Source organism: Colius striatus, chromosome 4 (assembly GCF_028858725.1).
Source record: "Colius striatus isolate bColStr4 chromosome 4, bColStr4.1.hap1, whole genome shotgun sequence".
In the NCBI taxonomy this organism is placed as follows: Eukaryota; Metazoa; Chordata; class Aves; order Coliiformes; family Coliidae; genus Colius; species Colius striatus.
The window spans coordinates 16,932,742-16,957,083 of NC_084762.1; the positions used below are offsets into that span (position 1 = coordinate 16,932,742).

Here is a 24,342-nt window from a genome sequence, read left to right on the forward strand (position 1 = left end):
GGAAACTTCACTAGATTAATAAACCCCTTTCTGCTCACTACCTCCAACTAACACAAATGCACGTTTGACTTAACAATTTCAGTGTCACTTTTTGGTTTGGCTCTGTAATAAATACCGTTGCTTTTTGGCACTGTCAGTAGGCTGAGGATGAAAGGCACACCCACAGCCATCCCTATACCTGAGAAGGTTGTGGTAATCTTTTCCTTAAGTCGTCTTGTTGGTGGGTTATTTTGGTGTCTTCATATAGCCACATTTTGGAGGACGCTTTGGCCGATTTTTAGGCATGGTCAGTAACAGCTGTTCTCAGCTCAATTGCAAATGTGAAAAGGCATGATGTACCTATGATTAAATAATGTAATCAGGCTTTGGGAAATGAGATAGTAAAGAGAGATGGTGGAGAAAATGCAGATTGAGCTTGTCACAAGAGAAAACTGAAATTGGCACAACAACGGGACAGATGATGTTTTCTAAAGGAACCTTTCAGCTGTGTTGTCATCAGGGCTCAAGCATAGTATTAGTGGTGTGAAGTGCTGAAGTTAAACCACATATATCTGTTTCTTTCCCACTCTTATTCCCTCCTCAAAGCATGTTGAAAAAAAATACCCTTTTTAGCTTTTCACAGTTGATTATGCCACCATGGAACCTTTGCTCGACTTTTAACCTCCTTTTTGTTTAAAACACCCTGCTTCCTTAAGGATATAATTCCCTTTCTTTCTGTACCTCTCCATTCTGGTTAGTGTAACTGAGTATTCTCAGACACGTTTCTCTTGCTAAAGTTTCTGCCTGTGTCATCTGTACCTGTGATTTTAAAATCTGTGGTGTTATATTTAGCTTTTAGACTTAGGACTAAAGAAGTATGTGACACATGTGTAAGTAGTAAAAGCCTCTCTGCACTGGCTTCTGAAACTCCATACAAAAAAGCATCTGGTTCCTGCAAATGTGACTGAGATTTTAAAAAAAATAAACCAGAAAAGCATCTGTGTCTACAGATAACAGGCTAAATCTTGCTCTCCTTACTTAAGTCTTACTCATACAGCATTCCTACAATAATTGAACTTTGCAGATGGTTTTGCCTGAGGAAAGACTATCTGAATGCTGAGTAATGAAATCAGGATTAATTCCAGAGAAGCTGATGAAGTGTCACTTCAAGAGCATTACTTCAGTTTGAGGGACAAGTACTGTCACATTATCTAATACTTTCTGGCACTGAAGTTCCGTGTTACCATACTCTAAGAATCCATATCATAAAGATTGTTGTCAAGTGTAATAGAAATAAAACATATTAAAGGTGTTAATATAGGTAGCTATTGATCTCAGCTAAGCCCATCTCCTATTTGCCTGCAGCAATGTTACTCACATTGCTGTGATATTAGGTGGCACAGGCATACATGATCTGTGTTTCTTAAGGCTGAGTAAGCAGTCAAGAAATACCATCTCTTGGTGGGGAAGGAAGGAAGGGGTCCATGCTGCACGTTGCGTGCACACCTTAGGCCAAGAATAGATAGATACATCAATGAAATACGTCATGTCTACATCCTCATTATCTATGATTCTCCTCCTCTGGCAGGTGAGAGGTAGCTAGGGATGACTAATGTTAGTATCAGTGTGAGACTTTGGTATTAACTAGATGACACTGCCTTAGAAAATTCAACCATGCAGGTAGATAAGGCAGAGAAAAAAGGTCCTGATCAAATGCCGTGAAAAGATCAATCTGACTGAGGTAACGAAGGCTGTCAGTAACAAAATAGCAAGAAAAATTCAGCTTGTCGAAATCCTATTATGATACCTTGATCTAGTCTGGTGTACAAGCAATGAGCTCACATACCTGAGACTGGACCTCTAACAGACGTGCAAGTGCACCTATTCCTAGCATTCCCAGAGTGTTCCCAGGTGGATGGCTGCCATCCATAACCACTTTCAATAGCACTGAAACCATGCCAGCAATGCAGAGGAGGGCTGTGCACTCAAGGGTCTGGGTGCAGAGAAGGTGTTGTATAGAAGGTGTTATACAGCTGTGGAATCCAGGAGGGAAAGAGCAAAAACTGTACTTGGGATCAGAAAGACTGAAGTAAAAATAAAGCCATGTTACATCTATGGCACTAGAGGCAAAGGTGAGCTTTGGGACAAGACTTGAAACACTGGATTTTAAGGAGTAAGTTGTCCTCAGATTCTGTATCCCATCCCATACCAAGCATCTCCGCCACAGGTCAGGGATCAGTTTCTCAGAGTCCTTGGTCTTTGCACCACTTTCTTCAGCAGCTGCAGCAACAATTGAAGGAAAATAGAGCCCTGCTTTGAAAGTAGGACCTTCCGGATTTGATATGTTCCCTTCTCACCTTCCCCTGTATCTGTGTAGGTAGAAGTAGTGGGTAGAAAAGGCAGAGGCTTCCCTGGACAAAAACAGCCCTTCTAGGAAAGCCTGAAGGCTCTGCACAGGAACAGAGGAGGGAGAAGTGTCCTTTGGGCATGGATTTTGTCCATGCCTGGCTCTTCCCTGACCTGAGTGTCACTGGTCACACATTGCAGCCACGTGCCACCCTTCCCACATACCAGAGCTGTTATCTCACAACTGGCACAACCTGCTACTGTCACCACCAGCCACTGGCTTTAGATTTTGTTCTGTGAGACCAATCAGTTCTTTAGCAAATCTGAGACAACTCCTTGGGTGGATCAGGGCATGTCCATGGCTTGTCCCATGACCCCAGCCAGGTGCAGGGTAGCTGGGGACAGGCCAAGGCCAGGCTGGAATGTGGGCCCATGAGTAACAGTTAGGGTCAGCTCCTATGAGGGTAAATAGGGTCAGACGCAGCCCTAGCATGGCTGGGCAAGGCCATGGGGCTGTAGGTTGTTGAGAGGAATACCATTTAAACCAAGTTTGGAGGATGGATTGTCTGTTTCTAAAAAACTGGCATTCAAAACCTCACATTTTCTCTTCCATCTCCTACTTTTAGTCTGTCTTGAGAGAACATGAAGCCACATGGCATAGTATAGTAATGGATCTAGTTGTGTCTCCCTGGAAAAGAAAAATTGAATTTGTACCTTTTGAGCTAAACTCTTTGGATTTCTTAATTATGTTACTTTTCACTCCTTTTCTGATTAGTTCTCAGCCTTGGGAACACAAAATATTTAAGTACTTGAAGATGCACTACAATTTTTAGTCAGGTGTGTCTATGTATGAAATGTGTTCTCTTCTGGATTAAGTTACTTTATGCTAGGCAATGAAATGACTCCAGGTATATATGCTTGTACTTCACGGTGAGGTTAATCCAGCACATCAGGAAAATAGCCTGGGAAAATGATGGCAGATATAACTGAAGACGTGTTTTGAAACCGTTCACTTGATCTTTCGACAAAGCACAGTAATTAAAATGTAGCTTATTTTCTTAAATTGTGAAATACACAGATCACTACTTCTAAGTTCTTTGAGCAGCATTTAGCATAGTGAATTTCAGGACTTTTTCATACCTTTGCATGAATACCAGAACATGTCAGGAACAAAAATGAAATCTGGAACAATAGTTTTTCTTAGCTTGATCTATATTGTCTTCAAAGGTAATATTTGCTCTACATAGTGTCTGTGAATCTCTGAAGCTTTCTTTATCATGAATTTACCAGACAGTCAAACTCATATTGACATTCTGTATACAGGCCAAGGATAAGCATTTCACCTAGATCTTTTCTGCATAGTATTTCATACGTATTTGCTAACTCATTGAGATTGAATGGAATAAAATCTCTTTGATGCACTCTTCATGATAAAATCTCTTCATGCACTATTGAGCAGATGTGTCTTCAGGGCTGTATTGGTTGACCCATGTCCATTTAAAATACCAAATTTTGTCAGCTGAGTCTGCCAACTCTTCTACCTATGTATGAGTTCAGTGAGGGATTTTGTGCTCTGCATTGTTGAGTTTGGTGTAGCAGCATCTGTCCTTGAAATGTCTTAACAGCCACAGCTTTTAACAGGTTTACAGCCCTTTTCATTTCAGAGATTTTTAATGTTAAAAAAAGTTAAAAACATTCCCCAAGTCAATGTTTATTCAAGCTTGAACCCATGCACTTTGGATTGCCTCACATTGCCTTCCTGTAAGATTTTGATGACCTGTAGAATCTTTGGAACAACTCCTAAGGATATTGTAGACACTCTCATCACCTGGGAGTCTTTTTTAGTCACTGCCAGATTTTAAAAAAATAAATGTTGTAATCCAAAGAGAAATCATTGGTCTCATGATATCAATAGATCAGGTTCTACGGCTTGTGTTATGCAGGGTTTAAGCCAGCTGGTTGTCACAGCTTGTGTCCTACTGTCTTAAAAAGACACAAATCTGTGAGTTGACCCAGATTTTCTTTCCGGGAATCTGCTCCCCTGTGCAATAGGAAGCCTGTAGTGTTTACTGTTGCCAGAGACCAGAAAACCAAATTGTGTTAGGCAATGAGAAACAGAAAAGCAGTTTCACTCTAGTAGGCATTTTTAAAAGTATTTCCAGACTCTACACAAATGCCAGGGGAATAACTTGCCATTCCAATGTACAGCAGAATAGCTGAACTTAGTTGTTGCAAAACAGTCTCACTGCATGAGTAACTTTTAAAACTGACCTGCTGCCTCTGATGCTTCCAGCAGGCTTTATTCTCATGATAAATTCAAAGTGCTTTTTGCCTTTTTGACTGTAGAGAGCACTGTTTACAATGTGTCTGAATGACTTGTAGCCTGAATAAATAAGGAGATGGAAGAGAACTGGTCCATGATTAGACCATACTGCAGCTCCTTCAAATAATTTTTCCTCTGTATGGTGGTTTGTCTTGTAATTTTCTTCAAAATGATACTTTAACTACAAATCTAAACCTTTTCTCTGCTTCCAAACTGCAGAAAACTTTAAATAAAGAACTCACATAGTTTGTTAATTCATGGAAGGATAGGAAGAAATGGGGCCATCCAAGGCATCTTCCAACCAATATGTTCCCTCTTTCCACTGTATGGAAGATGAAATGGCATTGTACCAGAAGATGAGCACTGCAGTGAGAAGACACTTTCTGTTTCACCTCTCACTTATACAGGCTCAGGAGAGCACAAGGAAGCTCCACAGCCACTGAAGGCCAGCAGCTGTGCTGGGAGTAGCAGGCTGTGCAGCTAGTGTAATCTACTCTGCACTAAATTTCTGGGCTAGCATTTCTCTTCTAGATCCTTCTTTATTAATCCCTAAGACTTTTAATTAGGTCTTTTATGGAAAGGAGCAGAAGCTCAGCAGAGAAGTAGTTTAACTTTCTCTTCAGCCAAGCCACTCTGAGCAGAATAATTTCCATCTTAATCAGGAAGCTCTTTGAACCAGGCTATTATTCTGCCATAAACTTTCTGTAATCTTTCCACATGTACAATACTTTCTCTATATCTTTCAACACAATTCTCACTAACAAGTCTGTTGCCCTACTTTACCCAAGCCCCACCTTCGCAGTGGGCTTTGAATCTTGACATTAGATAGATAGATGGATAGGTGTTTGCATTACCACAAGTTCCTAATTACGTCTTTATGCCCTACACTTGTTATATAAATGTTAATGTTACTGTGCTAATAAGCACAATAATAAGCTTGAATATGCATGCAATAACTCCTGAAGTTTCCCCATAGAGCTTAATGGGACTATTAGATCTCAGAAGAGAGCTACTGAGCTACTTCTCAGTAGATTACCTATCACCAGGGTGAAAGTAATCAGGAAAGTAAAAAGGAAGCATTCTGTTGCCATGTCCTAGCACTTTCTTTTGAATAATTTTTAAAAGTTAAGCTTTTTATACTTTTTTGATGATAGGCTGATATAATATTATTTTCTATATGTTTTGTGATGCAAGTCTAGTGGTCCTGGGTTAGTGGTGATTTAAGCTGAATAACCTGCTGAGTATGGGAATAACTCCCTTGCTTTCATGAGCACTAATCAGTTTACATTAGTTTAAGTTTTTGACCATTATTTGTAAATTCTACATCTGGAATTCAAGATAGGTTTGCAGGTATAACTTCTATAATTTACCAGTTATATAGACAATGTGCAGGGTGTGTTCCTTCAAGCAGTGCCTAAGAATGTACATTGTGATTTGGTTGTGTTTAACAGATCTGCCAAATGCCAACTGGAGAAACAAGAATTAACATGCTCGAACCTCATCTTATCTGCATTCAGGGATAAACAAAAGCCTTCATGCCACCCTGCACTGAAAACACCACAGAAGAAAATTCAGCCAGGGAGGGCACACCCATTTGCTGTGAAATCTTCAGCAAATATTGAATCTAAGCTTTTGTTTTCCTTTAATGCACATGTATTCAGCTGTGAAACCACACTCTGGGAAAATCTTTGCCTTCAACCACATTAATCACAGAGATGCATGACTACTTGTAGTATAGAAGAAAGTGGCTCATCTACTGATGACAATGGATAAAAGAAAGAGAGGCAAAAAAACCCCTACTTCTTATTCCTCCTTCCTCTGTAAATTATAAGACACATAAGGGAGAAATACACAGAGCTGGAAGGAAATCTCTGTGTCAGAGTCCAGGTCTGCTATGGTGGGCATTGAGGGCCATGTAATCTCTTCCAGAACATGCTGGAGCTCTGAGTTAAAACTAGTTTGATGTCTGAGGGAGAGGGCTACATGGTCTCTTTACTGTTCTTGAGAGGTGCTTCTGCTAATTTACCTTATGTCAATGTGATCTCTGTAGAGTTTTCACATTGATGTAGTCACATGATCAATACTATTCCCATACAGATTTTATTTTACTGGGTGGAGGAAGATAATTCTAAAACTGCTCCTGTGCTCAGTTAGGAATTTACTGATGGATTATTATGCTGGCAATAATTCACTAATTGAGGTCCTGCATAGATCTATAGTCAAGAACAATAAATCATGGTTGTGCAGAGAAAGCATCCTTAGTAGCGATACACCTGGGGTAAGGTGGTTTGAACAAGGTGAATCTATTCACCTAAACAACACTCGAGAGTAGCATTTCCAATACCTGAAAATACCACTAAATGGAAAAAAAAAGTGACTGAGGAGACATGACAAATGTGAGTGTGTTTGCACTTTTTCTGGGACAAATATAAGGCAGATGAATTTGAGTCACAGTTCCAGACTGGCAAAGGAAGCTGCTGCAACAACTGTGGGCATCCATGACAAAGGAAAAAAGAATATCTGTGTCCCCATGAGGTGGCACCCTGAACCAGCAGCACACAGAGGGACGGGTTCAGCATTCTTTTTTCTGCCTGGAAGGAGTGGATCACATGTGCTTTGGTGAGAAGTAATTAATCCAAAGCATTGTCTCTCAGCTTTTGTTTCACAGAAGTTGATCTTAGTCTTTGCAGAGTAGGGAAAAAGAAAAGCTTTCAGAATAACTTGTCAGGGTTTTTTGTCTCTTTTACTTGTATGGATTTCCCCTTATATTTTGGCTTCCTAGTCATATTGTGAGGCTATTTCACAGACTCTTGCAAGTAGTGAATCAAATACATCTCTTTATCAAGCTGATTTATTTGTATTACATCAAGCAAGAAAAGAGGAGACTGAGGGGGGATCTTATTAATATTTACAAATATCTAAGTGGTGGATGTCAGGAGGCTGGGACATCTCTTTTTTCTACGGTATCTAGCGACAGGACAAGGGGTAATGGGATGAAGCTGGAACACAAAACGTTCCATTTAAACATAAGAAAAAACTGTTTTACTGTGAGGGTGACAGAGCAGTGGCACAAGTTGCCCAGAGGAGTTGTGGAGTCTCCTTACTTGGAGGTCTTCAAGACCCACCTGGACATGTTCCTATGCGACCTGATCTAGGTTGACCTGCTTCTGCAGGGGGGTTGGACTAGATGATCTCTAAAGGTCCCTTCCAACCCCTACCATTGTATGATTCTATGATTCCAAGCATATGTCCAGTGCTAAGTTTTGGGAGCTAGTGTTAGGGAAAATAGTCAGATCAACAACTAGATTCCAGCACATGGGATTATTCATTTCCCACTCACCAGATTAAAGCCTTTGTTCTTACTGAATGATGTCAGCTGTTTGCTTGCCTATTTAACTTTTTTTTTCCCCCCCAAGGAAATGCATATCCCTGTCCTTAACAGCCTTGCTAAAATCCCCCAAAAAACCACAGATGAGCACATCTAAGTATGAGAAATTAGTTCCCTGTTATTGGAAGTAATCACCAGTGAGTAATACTTTTACGTCAGCAGACATGTTTGAAGAAAACTGTGTTGCTACCATACGGGTTGAATCAGCGTGTTGCTATGTGACACCATCCCTTTTTCTTATCAGTGCAAACACTTTGGGAAGAAAGAGAAAAGAATGAGAGATGGCTTGTTATTGTTCAGTTTGTGTCTCTCTCAGTGGAACCATAGAATAACGCTTTCTTGTTGTGTTATTTTAATTTCAAGTTAACTTGTGGTTTATAACTGTAGGTCTGATCTTTGCTAGCATTTCTTATGAAAACGAGGGATATATTTGCTGTGGCTTATTCCTGTTGCTAAATGGTGATCTAGATCCATGTTATGTGAGGACTATCAAAAGTTCTGCTGTGTATACCTGTTTACAGACACTGCAATCTTCCCTTTTGAATTTTTCTAATTGTGCTAAAATTGTATGTCACTGAATCAAAATATATGTGTACAAATGACCACCTATCATTGGCTTCCTTGCATGATCCAAATCTTACTGTGAAAACTGTAACTCAATTGCACTTTTAATGACTGGCAGCATAGAAAGAACGCACCAGTTTGTTTTATTCATTATTCAGTCTCATTTATAGATGATTTCCTGCATGGATTCCAAAGCACAACAGCTTTAATTGCAATTAGACATGCACTGAGCATTAGTGAACTTGGGGGAAGAAAAAAAAACCCCAAAAGACTTCAGTGGACACTTTGAATCTTTTAAATAGTTGAAATGGTACTTCATGTTGTGTTGAGCAGCAAGAGTATTCCCTCTCCACAAATGAGCTTGTTCAAAAAGTAGAGAGAAGGCAGCTGTTTTTCTTTCCTTTCCAGCAGCATATAGGAACCGTATTACAAGGAAGTGTTCAGAGGGAGCGGCAGGGAGAGCCAGAGGAGCAAGGGCCAAAAGCAGCCTGAGTAACAGGGGAGTCACCTGCCTGGTTGCATCTCTTTGCAATGAAGTATGTCTGACTTGTCACTTCATAGGTGAAAGCACACATATGTAACTGCTAGATCCTAGCATTCAGCAGCATCTTATTTTGTGTCTTTTATTGGGCTTTTGAAGACCTGGAAGAGTGTGGACAAGAGTGTAATTACTTTGTCAGTAGACTGTAACTTGTCTTTGTTAGAAGGCTTCAGACTTTATTATTCAGAGTATCCACATCACTCCTGCATTGTTTCTACTTGATTTATTTACCTTATTTTCTGAGGGAGTATCGCAGTAGGAGGTGTTCAACTCACAGGGGGCTTAAAAATAGTTTTGACTTTTTAAGAGGAAAAAAATCCTGTTATTGGTCTTATTATGTTTTTTTTTTTAACTTGATTGTAGAAATGCAGGTGATAACAGGTGTATATTGAAAATACTTTGAGATTAAACTGAGTTAATTTAGTGAAATGTAAATGCAGGAGAGGGGGAAGCTGATGCATTCAGTCAGACTAAGAAATAATGTTCCTGGAGTCCCTTGCAAACCTCAACTACCTGAGGTTAAGCACCTTCTGCTTTTCCACATCTTCTTGTTTGAAATATAAGTAAGACTCAGTCATATGTCAGAAATTCCCATAAATATGAATAAGAAGCTTGTGGAAAGTCACCTCCAACAGCAAATGAGTCCAAAATATATGTTCTCAGGGGAAACAGGACTGCTCTCTGAGCTGCTCCGTTACTGGCACAAGTGTGGCCTCCTTCATTTGAACCATCACAATTACAACAGTGATTCTTGGTTTCACAGCACTGTGACCAGAAATGATTAATTTTTTAGCAGCAACTGGGTCAGGCTGAAGCGTTCTCTAATGCTATGTAGTGCTGGACATCAGCTATCACTGAACAGTTGTCTAGAGGAGGATAAGTGATGTTTACATACCTACAGTTTGGCAATGTAGAATTTCCTTTCCCCTTTTCCTCTGTCCAGCCTTTAAAAGAAATTGATGCACCTACTTATATTTGTATTTCCCACCTGTCACTAACAAGAGAATGAATCTGGGGAGTTGCACTGTCTCTGTCAAGGCAGTCTGTCTGTTCTCTTCCCTGCAGCTTACCCAGAAACTCCTGAGCTAATTCTCAATGACCATATTTGACAGACCTGTGTCTGAAGGAAAGTTTGTTCCTGCAGAGATGGCAATGTTTGGCTTTAGATTACCTGCAGACATCCAAGAAAAGTCTGGAAGCCAACATTACTATGGATTTTTCACAAAAAAAACCCTCATACAGAAGCCATAGATACATAGCAATGATGGCTCAGATGGCACAGTTTAATCAGACAGCCTGTATCATTTTAATTGCTTAAACATATCCACACCCTGTCTTTGTTATGAATTCACTTATGGAAAAGCATACAAATGTGAAATTTGCTGTCTGGTAATGATGGAAGGTGAACCCCATCTTCATCACAGCAGAAAGTAAAATGTAATTTCCTTTGGATAATAAGAGCTTGGGAACCTTTTGGAAGGAAACATGGGTAGGACCTGATCAAGACACCATGTCGTGGCACGATTTGTATTCAAAGCAACACAGGAATGTGTTATTCTATTAGGAGATAACAGCTCCCCAATTCCCATTGTCACCAAGGAGACACCATGTTGAGGAAAACAGATCCTTTGGTTTCCTACCCCTTTCATTTGGGCAGATGGGCACATCAGTACTGCAAACCTGAAAGCAAACTCAATTATCTTGCATTTACCTTTTGTGGCCTGTATGCAGGGCCACCTGGGGTTACTGAGGTGTGAACCTGAGCTGTGCCTGTGGTGTGGAACATAGTTTCCCTATGGGGACTGAAGTGTAGCCATGGCCTCCCAGGGAGTATTAGTTGTTGCTGTCTGCTGCCAGGGCTCAGCTGCCTGATTAGGGAGTGCTGTGGAGCAGGAGTAGGCCAGCTTTTCCCTCCCTGCATACATCTTTCAAATCAAAATAGACCCAGTGGGCTGCACCATCACATCTCCCTCTCGCTTTCTTCTCCCATCCTGTTGCGTTCATCAGGAGTAACATGGACTACATGACATGAATGCAGTGGTCCCCATCCTGGAGGTGAAGGCATGGCACTTTCTGTTCTACTCATGTTTCTGGGGACAAGTCTCAGCAGGGAGGGCTGCTCTTCTGCAGAGGACTTGGCTGCCTATGGAAGGAAACTCTTGCTTTACAGCAACAAGAACAGATATTCTTCCTTGAGCCTTAACTCCAGTCTGGCCTTGGGCAAGCAAATACACACATATGCCCCTTACAGAGTTAAGACACTGTCTTAATGCATATACAAATGCAACGTGCCAAGCCAGGCACTCCTATACATTTTAGTTGTCTTCCTGGGAATCTTTTACACAATTATAGTTTTTCTGCAAATAGCGGCAATTCCAATCTCACTTGGAGTACTGGTTTTGCTCAGAAGGTTTTTTAATTGCTCATCCACTCCAGTATTCTCTCATTCATCATCTTAGTTCCTTCTTGTCTGGTGCCTTTTGTACTGTGCTAGCTGAAGGCAACACACAGATGCTGTCTTTTTCCTGCCGGAGCTTGTTGTTGTCTTCAGTAGCTGGGCAGGCAAAGACAACTCCGGTGTGAATCATTTTGCTCCTCCAATGTAGGAGTTGCCCTGAAGAGTGATTAAGGGAGGGGAGAAAAAAAAAAGAGAAAGCATGAGGGAGTGTGTGTGTGTGCACAAATTAAGGTTGGGAAAGTGGGAGGGGTGTCAATGAGCAGGCAAGGTAACAGAGTCTTCTGCTCAGCAAGGGTTCACTACGGGTAGCTAGTTCTTCTTGCTGTACCCATTTCATTGATTCATTTACTGGGATTACAGCCTTGAAAAGTAAGTACAGCTTTTTTTTCCCCCTTTTCTTCCTCTGATACTTTAATTAAAGCCTAACCAGTAGTTAACAAATCTCCATCCTGAAACCTCATCACATAGAGGGAGTGGGATAAGGAAATTTGTGCAAAAAAAGGATCATGTGGAATTAAAGGCAGAATTCAGTGGCACTGCAAATTGCAGCATTTGCTACGCTGTATTTCTTCTCCCTGAAAAGATTCATTGGAAGCAGTTAACAAGTTCTGGCAGGTGAGATGTCAAGGATGTTAGGAATTACTAAATTATGGTGGCTTATTGCAAATGGCTTTCCCCATGTCACAAAAAGCAGGTTGTGTATGGTGCTGTGAAAATACTCCATGTGTCAAAGTAGGACTTAGACTGGTTTGTAAGTCTCTGTTACAGAGGAGTATTCCTCTCATTTTCTGCAGAGGTGTGTACGTTCTGCTCTGTTTGCTTTGAATTATTAATCAAGTGACTAATCCTCGCTTGTTTAAAGCAAAAGGCAGGAACTCTATGTCCAGTAATTACCAATTTATTTTCACTGTGACCATTTAGTTTGAAGAATTCACTGGCTATTGAAGCACAACAAAGCATATTGTGGTGGCTTGTTTCTTTCTGGAGTGACTTTCCCTTCTACATTGCTGACAGTGATTTTCCCCCAGCGATATGAGACGCTGTGGTCACACATCAGTCTGGTATCTTGGGTTCGTCACAGCATTTCAATTCAGAGGAAATTTTGTCCTTGCTTAATTGCCAGGTAGTCTCTCAGGTGGAGAGTCATCATTTGTATAGAAGTAAGAAGAAAACACTCAAAGAAGTCTTTTATTTCCTTAATGTTTCAAGTTTGCTGAGTAAAAGATGAAGTAGGGTTATGTTAAATGCTTGAGTTACTTTCAAATATTAAAGCTTCTTTCCTGAAACACGTATGTGGGTTGTTTCATGTTATTTATCCTCTTGCCAGCACTGTCCACACTTTATCTGCCAGAGATGTCTTCTGGAAGGACTCCTTAACTGAGACAAGAATAAAATAAATACTTGTTCCGAATTATCAGTTTATCCCTACTATTTAGCTAAATTGCCTCGTCAGACGTTTCCACACAGACCTTGGTCTTCTCCTGGTTACTTTTTTAAAAGATAAGCTATATTTATCTTTTCTTTCAGTAAGCAGATATTCAACAAAGCCTCTCTGTTGTTTTATTGTTGTGTTGTTGTTGCTGCATTCAAGAGTGACTACGCAAAAAATTCCATCTTACACAATAAACAAGTTTAAATCAGGTTTTTGTAAACTGGTTCAGTAGCCTTTCAGCTCTCTTGTGTACCTGAAAAAGTGTTTCTGCAACGCTGTGGCAGAGTGGCAGTTTCAAGCAAAGCTGGGTGGATCACAAGCTTCCTGTGCTTAGAAGGTGCCCCAGTGCCGCGGGCCTCTCTGGAAATGCTGACGTACGGCTTTCCCGGGAAAGGAGACACTCGGCAACAAGGTCTTTTGAAAATTTCATTTTCAACTTTTTGACTCCTCCCTGTTTGAGGGTTCCCTGTGATTACTGACTCCCAGGAGCTGTGTCTGATTTCTAAGGCTGCTAGTGGGCAGGTCAGGGGCTTTCCTCTTGACGGGATCTTCAGCTATTCTTGACTGAAACTGGCTTTAATGGATTCACAAGTCTTGGAAGGCTCAAGGCTTTAACAACATTCAAGATTTTGTGATATTTAATATGGTAATTGCTTTTCAAGTATATGAATGTCATAAGCTCCTAAATATCATACTTCATTAATTCACGGAACATAAAAACCTGACCGGGCAGGCGCAGTTGAAAAAGCTGATGAAATAGAGATTATTCTTTGCTATCCAGCCCATCACTCAAGGTTAAGGGTGCAACAGAGCATTTTTTTTTCTTTCTCAAGAAAATGTCTTGAATGGGTATTATTTCAAAATATCACTAAAAGAAATAAATTGTAAGAAAGGAGATCTTTACCACTACTGGAAAGAATTTCACTCAGCACAAAAGAAGCTTTGAGAGTATCAGGAGTTACTGGATGAACAAAAAGTAAATAAAAGGTTCACCACAAAATCTGTCCTGTTTTCCTCACTGATAAGGAACATCAAAACTTTATAGAAAATGATCCGACATGAGAAGTGTCAGAATTATCAATGAGGTCAGAAAAGAGGAGGCTTTAAGCCATGATACATCTTTTCACCGAAGTGAGAAAGAAGAGTTTTATTCAATTTTTCAATTTTTTTCTCTTTTACTTTCTTACTCTGAGTCTCATGCAACCCAAGGAATGGGAACACAGGTAGCACATAAACATCATAAAATGATGGGTTTGCCATCACAACTGAAAATACTAACATTAGAATGACAGCACAGTGCTTGCAATAGTAAGACAGAAAGGAATAAGAAGTATTTTTAAGAAATGATGGTTGCATATTGATTTTCAGCTTGTTAGGAAGACCCAGAGTGTTAAAAAAGACAGCTAGCACTAAACAATGATGTTCTACCTGACTAGCAAATGAGTTTTTTTAAGGTGAACTGCATGCATCATTCATTCTGCATTGTAAGATTCTTCATATTGTTTGTCTTCTTGAGGATGGTAGATGTCAAATGACACATTCTTGGTTCCCTGGGTGATTTCCCACCATCTCCTTGTTAAGAAATACCTGGGAAGTTGGTACTTGCCCAAATATTCAAAGTCTTGTGAAGGTGGGGGGACACGAAGAGAGAGAAACAAAGTATATGTATGTATTGTGTGTTCATGCATTAATATTAGGTTGAGTCAACAGGCAAGATAAGATAGGTAGCCTATGCAAGGGAGTTTAAGACATGCACAGGCACAAAGCTGCATGTCTGGAATGAACAATTGCAGAGAGGCATTTTAAAGCATGATTTTGTGTTTGCTCCTTTACCTCTGTTCTTCCAAGTTACTCTCTCATCAGCAGTCTCAGTCCTTCAATTTTGTTTTAACTGTCTTTGGTCGCCATTCTGCCCAAAGCTATCCTCCTTTAAGGTGTCTGCTGAGCTCATGGTTTCTGGCAAGCTTGACTTTTCTGGTAATTATCTGCTTTCATACTTGAGAAATTGTGACTACGTCAATGAGACAGATGGTTGCAGTGCTGGGCTGGCGCTAAGTTCTTCACCTTTTACAACCCTAAGATCTCTGAGATGTATTTCCTGAACCCTACTCTGACATCAGCTCAATGCCTGCTGACACTGTAAAATGGGACCTCAGATGGATAATCTCTCTTTACAAAGCAGCTCCTGGGCACTGCCAGGCTCCTGGAAGATGGACAAATTCAGCCAGACCCATCCTGAGTTCAGGGTTCTGACAAAACCTCTAGATGCTGCAAAGCATACTCTATAGTTTTATGTGGGCATAACTTTCTTCAGTGATATATATTTAATGTTTCCCCCCTTCAAGACAAATTCCTGTGTTTTTTTGGGTTTTGTTTTGTTTGTTTTTTTTTCCATTGGGAGGGGATTTGTTAGCAAACAGTTTGATGCTTATACCAACAATTAGAATATTTTGCAAGAATGCAAAGCTGGTTAGATGTGCTTTTCAAACATGGATTTAAAAAGCCTTGGTTTTATGCCAGTATCTTTTTAAGCCAGTATATATTTTTTTAAAAAGCTTAATTAGACAGTGCATTGCATTTCAGTAACCTTTTACACATAATTTCCAGCCCCAAACAAATCAGCTGCCAAATAAACCAGTTGCCTTACTAAACAGATCCAAGAACACGTGTAAGTTAATTAAAATAAAAATAAAGACATTTATTTTGTGAAAGGCCTTTTCTAATCAAGCGGGCCTGATGAGTAAATCAAAGTGTTTTCTCCACCACAGGCAAATTATACATGCATTCTAGTACTCCCATAAAAATTTATAAATCCCACTGATTATTTAGAAGTCATTTGCAATTGTCAAGAACCACAACTGCTCCACAACTCTCAGTACAATGATATCAGATGTTCAGCTAAGTTTAGGCAGGGTGATACGTGCTTTCAAACAGGAGATTGTTCTAATTCAAAGCACCTTTTCAAACTGGGATGAGAGTGAATGGTAAAGAAAGGTACCTTGCTGGATACAGTTCAGTGCCCGTATGTTTCCTCTTCCCCTTTTCCCTGACTTCTCATACGTTTCTGCTCTCACACAGTGAGATGTTTCCAGGCTAGAATGAAAATAATATGAACTAGGCAAGTAAATGTTTGAAACTGCAGTATTAAGTAGTGAATTATTGGAGAGAAATCCCTGTTCTTAAGGTGTTTCTCAAAATATTAGCAAACCTCCTATGAATTTAAGAAATAAACGACTTTCCTTTTTGTAACAGGATAAAATAGGACCCCTAGATCTTCAGTGTCAGACTGAAGTGTAAATGTAGATAGGTATGTGTCTGCATAAGAATGCACCTTTTAAAATCACCCCCCCCCATCATATTTATTCTCTAATTTATCAGTTCTATTAATCACATATAATTTGTCACTTTTTCCTGGAGATAGCAAATGCTGGAGTTACCTTTTAGGTTCTATGTTTAGGTTCTTATGCCTTTAAGTCTTATTATAAGTCTCTCATAATACCTTTTCTGTTTCCTTTCTATCTCTGCCAATAGGTTTGATGGAATGGTTCAGCACCAATTTAAACAGATTGCCATTTTTTTAGGGATACATAATATTGGGGGGAGAGAGGTGTCAAGCCTGCCATGCCAAAGAGGTTGTCTTCTGTGTGTTTGCTGGTTTAAAGCTTGTGCTGTTGACTGAAATTCTGTGGTTCACCCTTGCTAGCTTGAAACAACATAAATGTACAGTTTCAGGTATGTGAAATCAGTCTAGAGGTTGCAAATACTCTGCAGTAGCTTCTCCTGGGCACCACCCTTCCCATTCCTGATCATCTAACAGTGCTGTGGCAATGTAGTTATTAAGAATGACTAGGAAATACTTGCAGTTGGGACAGTGAAAGTGATGAGTGGGCACACACAGCAGTATTTATTTAGGAAGCCTCCTTTAAGTTTCCAGGACCATCTCAACCTACAGGACCAGACACGTACTGAAGCCTTAATGAACAATTAGCCATGAAGCAAGAGACAGAAAAGATTATGAGATTATAAACACCCATCTGAGAGCCAGGAGAGCCCAGAGCATAGGCAAAACACCTTATAAGTTGGCACATTTTAAGAGTATCAATTAAAAACAGATTAAATTCATATGCGATCCAATTTGACTCAATATGCATGGGTCACCCTGACCTACCCAGATTTCCCACGTGGCATTGCCTGCTGTCATTTGAAGATAATAGCTATTACTAGTCCAACTCACATTTGTTTGGTTGGACATGGATGAAACCATCCCTGCTTCTCAGGAGCTGCCAGGGTGCTCTGAAGCTGAGTGGGCTCTGTCAGGCGCTCCTTTCCCCTCTCTGATGGTTCATGCTGCCCAGCCCCCATATTGATGTCCTTCAGTGATCTGACCCAGCCTTACAACAGCAGGGGCTAGAGTTACACTTTGAGTCATCTATCTTTTCCCTTTTCTCTTTCAGGATGACAATGGATGCACTGCAACTAGCAAACACTGCCTTTGCAGTTGATATGTTCAAAAAACTGTGCAAGAAGGACAAAACAGCCAATATTATTTTTGCCCCACTGTGTACATCAACGTCTCTGGCTCTGGCATATAAAGCTACCAAAGGTGATACTGCAGAGCAAATGAAACAGGTAAGCTGTAGGCATCCTATTTTGTGGCTCTGAAATTATATGTCTGTCAGAGGTGGCTTTTTTATTTATTCTTGTTAGTATTTTCCTGGATGTCTGTTTCCCTTGGCTGCAAACGATCTATCCAAAATTCCTGAATGATTCCACACTCCATGGCCCCACATAGCAAAAGAAGTTGAAGATCTGTCATAAAGAAAAAGCTTTCTCAAGCCTGTACAAGGTGGCAGGGGACATGGCAGGTTGCATTAAAGCCTTGTCTACCCCAAACATGGTTTTAATTGTGGCTGCAAGTCACAGTCAAGATCACTACGTTTCCTGGGTAATAGTTTTTTCATTATTCAAGAATGCATAAGCTTTATAGAACTGGAAATACTTTTGCTGTTACCTGTCAGCAGCAAGTAAGCTTAGCAGCCCTGTCACTGATATTTCCCCTTTTCTCCCGCAATACTGCTAAGAGGAGGTGGATGCTGTAGAAGAGGGCACAACTTCAGCTACATTTCCCCTGACAGGCAGCTCATGGTGTTCAAAGACTTTTCAATGCCATGATGCAGCGTGGCAGTCACAATGCAATCAGTTTATCAAGCTCACTGTGTGGTGAGCAGCCTTGCAGCTTCTTCTGCTGCCTCTGTGTAAGCAGAGATTTGCATAGTTCCTTTTTATCCCAGTGAGAGTCCTCACAGTTCCTGCAGTTTCTTAAAGATGAATGAGAAGCAAATTCAGTCTTGTGCTATTCACAGAACTGTGGAGCAGTATATCCGTGAAGATCTTCTAGGCAAGGCTGATTTTTCCAAACAGCATTGTGTTTTAAAACAAAAAGAGAAAATTACCTCTAGATTTTTTAAAATTTAAATGACACCCTGCAGCCTCCTCACCATTTCAAAATGCAAGCATTGACTTTCCAGTGGAAGAGTTCAAAATATTAACCTGCCCTTCATTTAGTTTTCGCTTGTGTCTGCAATTTACTTTGAACTATCCCACAATAAATTAATGTACACATCCATAAATGGAGTTCTGTTACACAAATGTGTTTGTGTTTCGTATTTCTCAAGTGGTATACAAAAACTGCTGACTACAGATACCAAAGACAAGTTGGTATGTTTTTAAATGTAATATCTCCTATTTTCTGTGTCTGTACTAGCTTCTGCATGCCCTGGAGTTTGTGCTTGGGTTTTAAATACTAGATACAAAAAGGAGCAGATTGGCAGTCTTAGTCTGGAATATCAATTAACAAATTTGTGACAAAAGCTCTCCCAGGCAGAGAAGTTGCAATAGCATAACTTTCTCTCCAAACAGTTTCCAGGCATAGAAGCTTTTTGAACTTTTTATGCTAAGAAATAAAACTGTTGGAGGAAAAGGAAGTAAGTTGAGAAAGTTGTTTCTGAGGAAATGACTGTGGAGTTTGGCTGAGAGCTGTGCTGGTGCTATGTGCCTTGAACTTTATTTCATTCTGCAAGGTGAGGGGAAGACATGGAGGGGTGGCTAAGGCAGAGCAGCAACATGTTGTGTCTGTGAAGATACAATGTGTTTGAGAAGAAAGAGCAGGAGACAAATGGAGAGTAGGAGACAAAAGTGAGGGACAAATGGAAAAGAAAGTTGCTGGAGCCTGCTATCCCTCACGTGTGAATTTGAGACAGATGAGGAGGGTTGGGCATGATGCATATAACGAAACAGCCACCATCAAAGACCCTGTAATAAAGCAGGCATTAGAAGTTCAATTAATATTTACAGGTTCATTTTTGAACAAAACCAGCAGCATCTTCTCTCCCCTGCTGTCTAAAGCAACAAATTTTAGGTCATTCCAACACTTCCTAGAACTGGACTTCTTATTTCTGGAAGCTGGAAGGTGGCCATGTGGGGGTCAACAGCCCTATCTCCAGCTCATACTTTGTCTGTCAAAACCAGGCATATTTATTTGATTGACTTTTGCTGAAATGTGATGTCAAATATCAGTCACAGTAATCAGAAAACTTGATGATCCTTTAAGTATTCTTAAAGGCTTATCTCACTTCTGGAAAGCAGACCAACTGGGGCCACTCATTTGTCTGACTTTAAAACTCCAGGTTTTTTGACAAGAATGTAAGTTTGGTGAAAGCATTAAGCAAAACAAAGTTTTGTTTATGACTCTGTACTAAAGAGTTTTAATCAACTAAACCACGTCATCAGCATGAACTGCTCTATTGATTTCTTTGGACTGCTCACAGCAAAGAAATGCATATGGTTAAAGTTCTGGTAGGATCAGGTATTCACATGAGGATGTCAAATAAATAAATGATTTTTGAGTAACAACAGTGAGAAGCTGTGTTGTTAGCTTAAATATGAAAAGCCAGAGCTCTGGTCAGAAACTAGCGTTATTTTTTGCTAAGCTGTTAGGAATGTCTAGGTAATAATAACAATAACAAATAAAGATGCTTAGTATTTCATGATGTTCATTTAACAGGTACTCCATTTACAAGACGTCAAAGATGTTTCTTTTGGGTTTCAAACAGTAACTTCAGATGTTTCCAAGCTCAGTTCCTTCTTTGCACTGAAAATGGTCAAACGGCTCTTTGTAGACAAGTCTCTTAACCCTACCACAGTAAGTACTGCAGAAAAGCACTGATGCTATGAATTCCTTGGCCAGCATGGTGACAGGTTATGGTGCCAGACTGCAATGTCATTTAAAATAAATTCTATCAGTTCTGGCTGCTACTTCACTAGACTCAGAAGATGAACAACATCATATTCTCTGCTGCCATAGAAGTTTGTAGGAGGATGGATGAGTGTGCCTCTTGACATCAAGCTATCCAGCTATTACAACACTTCTTTTATTAATATCCTTTAGGTCAGTAGCTCAGTAGATTTTGAATGCAACATAACTTCTATGCCACATCAAGGTCTTTGCATTTTAAGTATGAGAGAAGAGGAGTTTTAAAAAATGTTGGCAGTGCAAGTGAGTGTCCAGTTCACACAGTCCACACACCCAAGTAATTACTGCACAAGCTGTAGTTTTCTTAATGTCTCTGAGGAATCAGAAGCCTGGCTATTGAAACCACACAAGTAAGGAAGTTGGTGGTTGGCCTTATAACTTATGGACATCACAAATAACTGAGGAAAAATATTGGGTTGGGTTTTTTTGGTTTTAAATTCCAAAGTTGCCTTTGAATAAGGCCCCAAACAAGGGCAACATCAGCCTGAACTGTGACATTTCAGAAAACTCATTATGTTTAAATGATGCTGTAATCAGGTTGCCAGCTGTTCATCCTCTACTGTAACAAAAGCCAGTACACATCTGTGCAGTAAATGTCTCATCTGATGCAGAGAGATATGATGTGAACAGCCTGTGACGTTTATCTCAGTCCTGTCTTTTACTTGGGACTAGACTTGGAGTTGCTTTATTCTTTCAAAATCTGGCAACAGGGTCACTGCTGACACCACTGGACTGAAGACAATGGAGCGATGTGCTGAATGCAATTGTGCCTCCTGGTTGTCATCAGCTGTTATTTGATAGCTGTCCATTATAATAAACTCCCCAGCTACCCTGTGGTGAAGCTCAGGATGCTGATGTTGCAGACTCTGTAAAGAGTCATTGAGCAGGTGGCATTTACAACTTTGGTACCTTATGTTTTTCAGGACTTTGTCAACTCCACAAAGAGGCCTTTTCCATCTGAACTGGAATTGGTGGAGTTCAAAGAAAAAACTGAGGAAACCCGGCAAAAGATCAACAAATCTCTTTCAGAGCTAACTGATGGTGAGTACAGCTTAATCTGGGGATGCTGTTTGCCTCTTTGGAGAAAGAAGTCTTTGCCCTCATGACACCTCTTTACTAATGCTTTTATAAATACACAGTGAAAGCAATGGTACTAGACCTGCTATTTGGATTAATGGATTAGCAATGTCAGCATGTTTTGAAATCACTAACTTTACTACTGCAGCATGTCTGAAGGTAGCAATGTACCACTGACCTTGCATTAATTAGCCCTGGGGAAAGCTGCTCACATGTGAATGCAGCAGGACAGTTTGGAAGAACAACAGCTCCTGGCTGTGGAGCTTCACAAACATCTAACATCAAGAGATCTAACCTAGAGCCTGATTTCCTTTAGAAGTTTTATTGTAATGAGAAGTACTTGCTGGACTCTGAGTTCCAGGCTGTTAATTACCAGCTCAGCTTTTGCCAGCAAGGGTAGCACAAGCGGGAGAGTGCCTCAGTTGCCTTCCTGGGCCGAGTCACAGGTCAGTGACCATGAGGGTCCCCAGGCAGAGCCTGCCCAGTCTGTGGGGGACAGAGGTCCTGCTGTGGCCCATACAAGCATGCAGCCTGTGCAGAGGTGGTTCTGGGGCTGGTTGCTGCCTGTTCCCTTCGTGCAGTACAAATATGTAAGCATGAGCATATGAGTCTGGTTCTTCCCAGACTGGCAAAGGTGCCTCTGAGGAAGCATCTCACCCGACCTGTGCAACTTGTGCATGAAGGTAGGACTTGCCTCCCCAGTGCTCTGAATTCAGTGTCTTTTACAGCAGTGCTTGACCAGGCCTAATGCTGTGTGAAGGGACAACTTTCCCAAGTCTATAGTGATATTTGGTCACAAACTGTAATCAGAGCAGCATTCTTATGTTATTCTGGTTATTTTATTCTCATGTTTCAGTTTAGAAATGAGCAGCTGGTAATCCAAACTTCCCTTCAAGTATCGCTCTCCAAATAACAAGTGCTTTTCACTTTTATCTGTTGAATTTCACTGAAAATTCAGTATCTTCTTTAAGGTCGTGAACAAAAGTAGTAAACATATTTTTGATTCCATACTATCTAAGCCAAGGAAACAAGTCATTTGAAAGATTTACCTTGATCCCAAATCCCATTTCAAACATGAAGCTGCAGTTTTAAGTAAGTGCTTCTTTGCAGCGTTTTCCATTAGAATTAAAATCTTTTATCTATAAGGTGCAGGACACAAATTTTGTAATTCAGTGCTATGTTTCCATATTCGGACGAAGTAATTAATAATGTATTGTTGTATTAACGACTATCTTAAACCTGTTCACAGGCAAAATGGAGAATATCTTGAATGAGGAGAGTGTAAGTGACCAGACTCAGATCCTCCTAGTTAACACAGCTTATTTTGTCACAAACTGGATGAAGAAGTTCCCAGAGGCAGAGATCAAAGAATGTCCTTTTAAAATCAACAAGGTATGTTCTGGGGAAAAAAAAAAAACAAAAAAAAACAACAAAAAAAGGGATTACTCTTTCCACTTAAGAAAATGCAAACTTTGATCTAAGGAAATACCAACAAGAGTGAGTGAGAAATGTTCCTTATTACGATGAAGTTCTTAGTCTCTCTCTAAACCTATATACTGCTGCAAGGATTCCTAAACCCATTTGCTTATCATATTGTTTTAAGACCTTGCTGATGCTTTTACATCCATTATTCAGAGTGAAAGTGGATTATCCTGTTAGTATATTCAAACACCAGGAGCTGAGTACAGGTGATCAGAAGCAGTCACTGCCTACAAGGAGATGCACATTCTCATGGGCAACTTCTTCCAAGAGATTGGAGAGCTACAAAGATGATTGAGGGCTACAGAGATGATCAGAGGACTGGAGCATCTCCTTTACAAGGAAAGGCTGAGAGACCTCAGACTGTTTAGCCTGGACAAGAGAAGACTGAGAGAGGACCTTATCAATGATTATAAATATCTAACGGACAGATGTCAAGAGGATGGGGACAGTCTTTTTTTCTCTCGTGCCATGTGTCAGGACAAGGGGCAATGGGCACAAGCTGGAACACAGTTCCACTTCAACATGAGGCAAAGCTTCTGGCAGGGGAGTTTAACTAGATGGTCTTTCGAGGTCCCTTCCAATCTTTAAGATTCTGTTATTCTGTGATTCTTTGATGTTCAGGTGAGGGAGCCCTGGCACAGGCTGCCCAGGGAGGATGTGGAGTCTCTTCCTCCGGAGATTTTCAAACCCACCTGGATGCATTCCTGTGTGACCTGATCTGGGTGAACCTGCTTTGACAGAGGGTTGAACTGGGTGATCTCTAGAGGTTCCTTCTAACCCCACCATTCTGCAATTCTGTGATTTCAGCCTGTACCAGGGGCTGCATCCAAAAAAACAGCAGCAGTGAAGCACAAAGCATTCTATTTCTCACAGTCACAGAGCTAGGGAAACATTGACACCCATAGGGTCTCTTTGAGTATACTCCTGAGGCTCCTGGCCCTATGCTTTCATTGTCAGGGATACCATCCCTTCAGTTTCTCTCTTTGCAGTCAGACTGCAGACTGCAACCCTTTGCACATCAGTACTGCTTAGCAAAGAGGTCCAAGTGAGTGCTGCACTTACCAGCTGTTACCTTCAGGAATCTGTGACCATTGATGAGTATTGTGATCAGATAGTCAGCTTTAAACCAAGATACAAAGCTGGGCAATGTTTGTGAGATAAAGGGATTATGGTCCAAGTACGTACATACATACATACATGTATATATGTGCACGAGAAAAGTTGGAGTTTCAGTCCACTGAAAATATTAATAGCAATTAATTAACAGTTTCAGTTAAAATTATACAATCAACTTTAAAATTTTAAAGTGAAAATTCTCAAGGCTTTTTTTCTCAAGCAACATTTTGCTACTGAATTTCCATTTTAAATGGTGAACAGAACAGTTTGTAAACATTCCCTATAAAGAGTTTTGTTTTGTTTTGTTTTATTTCATTCATGAAA

General features: G+C 40.4%; 1 protein-coding gene across 1 annotated transcript in view; it reads left to right on the forward strand.

Moving 5' to 3' along the window:
* The window catches only part of SERPINB5 (serpin family B member 5), a 57,902-nt gene that overhangs the window by 31,141 nt on the left and 2,419 nt on the right, over positions 1 to 24,342 (forward strand). Inside the window, exons 3-6 of the mRNA XM_061995831.1 lie at positions 17,486 to 17,660; positions 20,095 to 20,232; positions 21,267 to 21,384; positions 22,670 to 22,812. Of these exons, the coding sequence (XP_061851815.1) occupies positions 17,487 to 17,660; positions 20,095 to 20,232; positions 21,267 to 21,384; positions 22,670 to 22,812 (573 nt within the window). The 5' untranslated portion in view covers position 17,486. The remainder of the gene's footprint in view (positions 1 to 17,485; positions 17,661 to 20,094; positions 20,233 to 21,266; positions 21,385 to 22,669; positions 22,813 to 24,342) is intronic.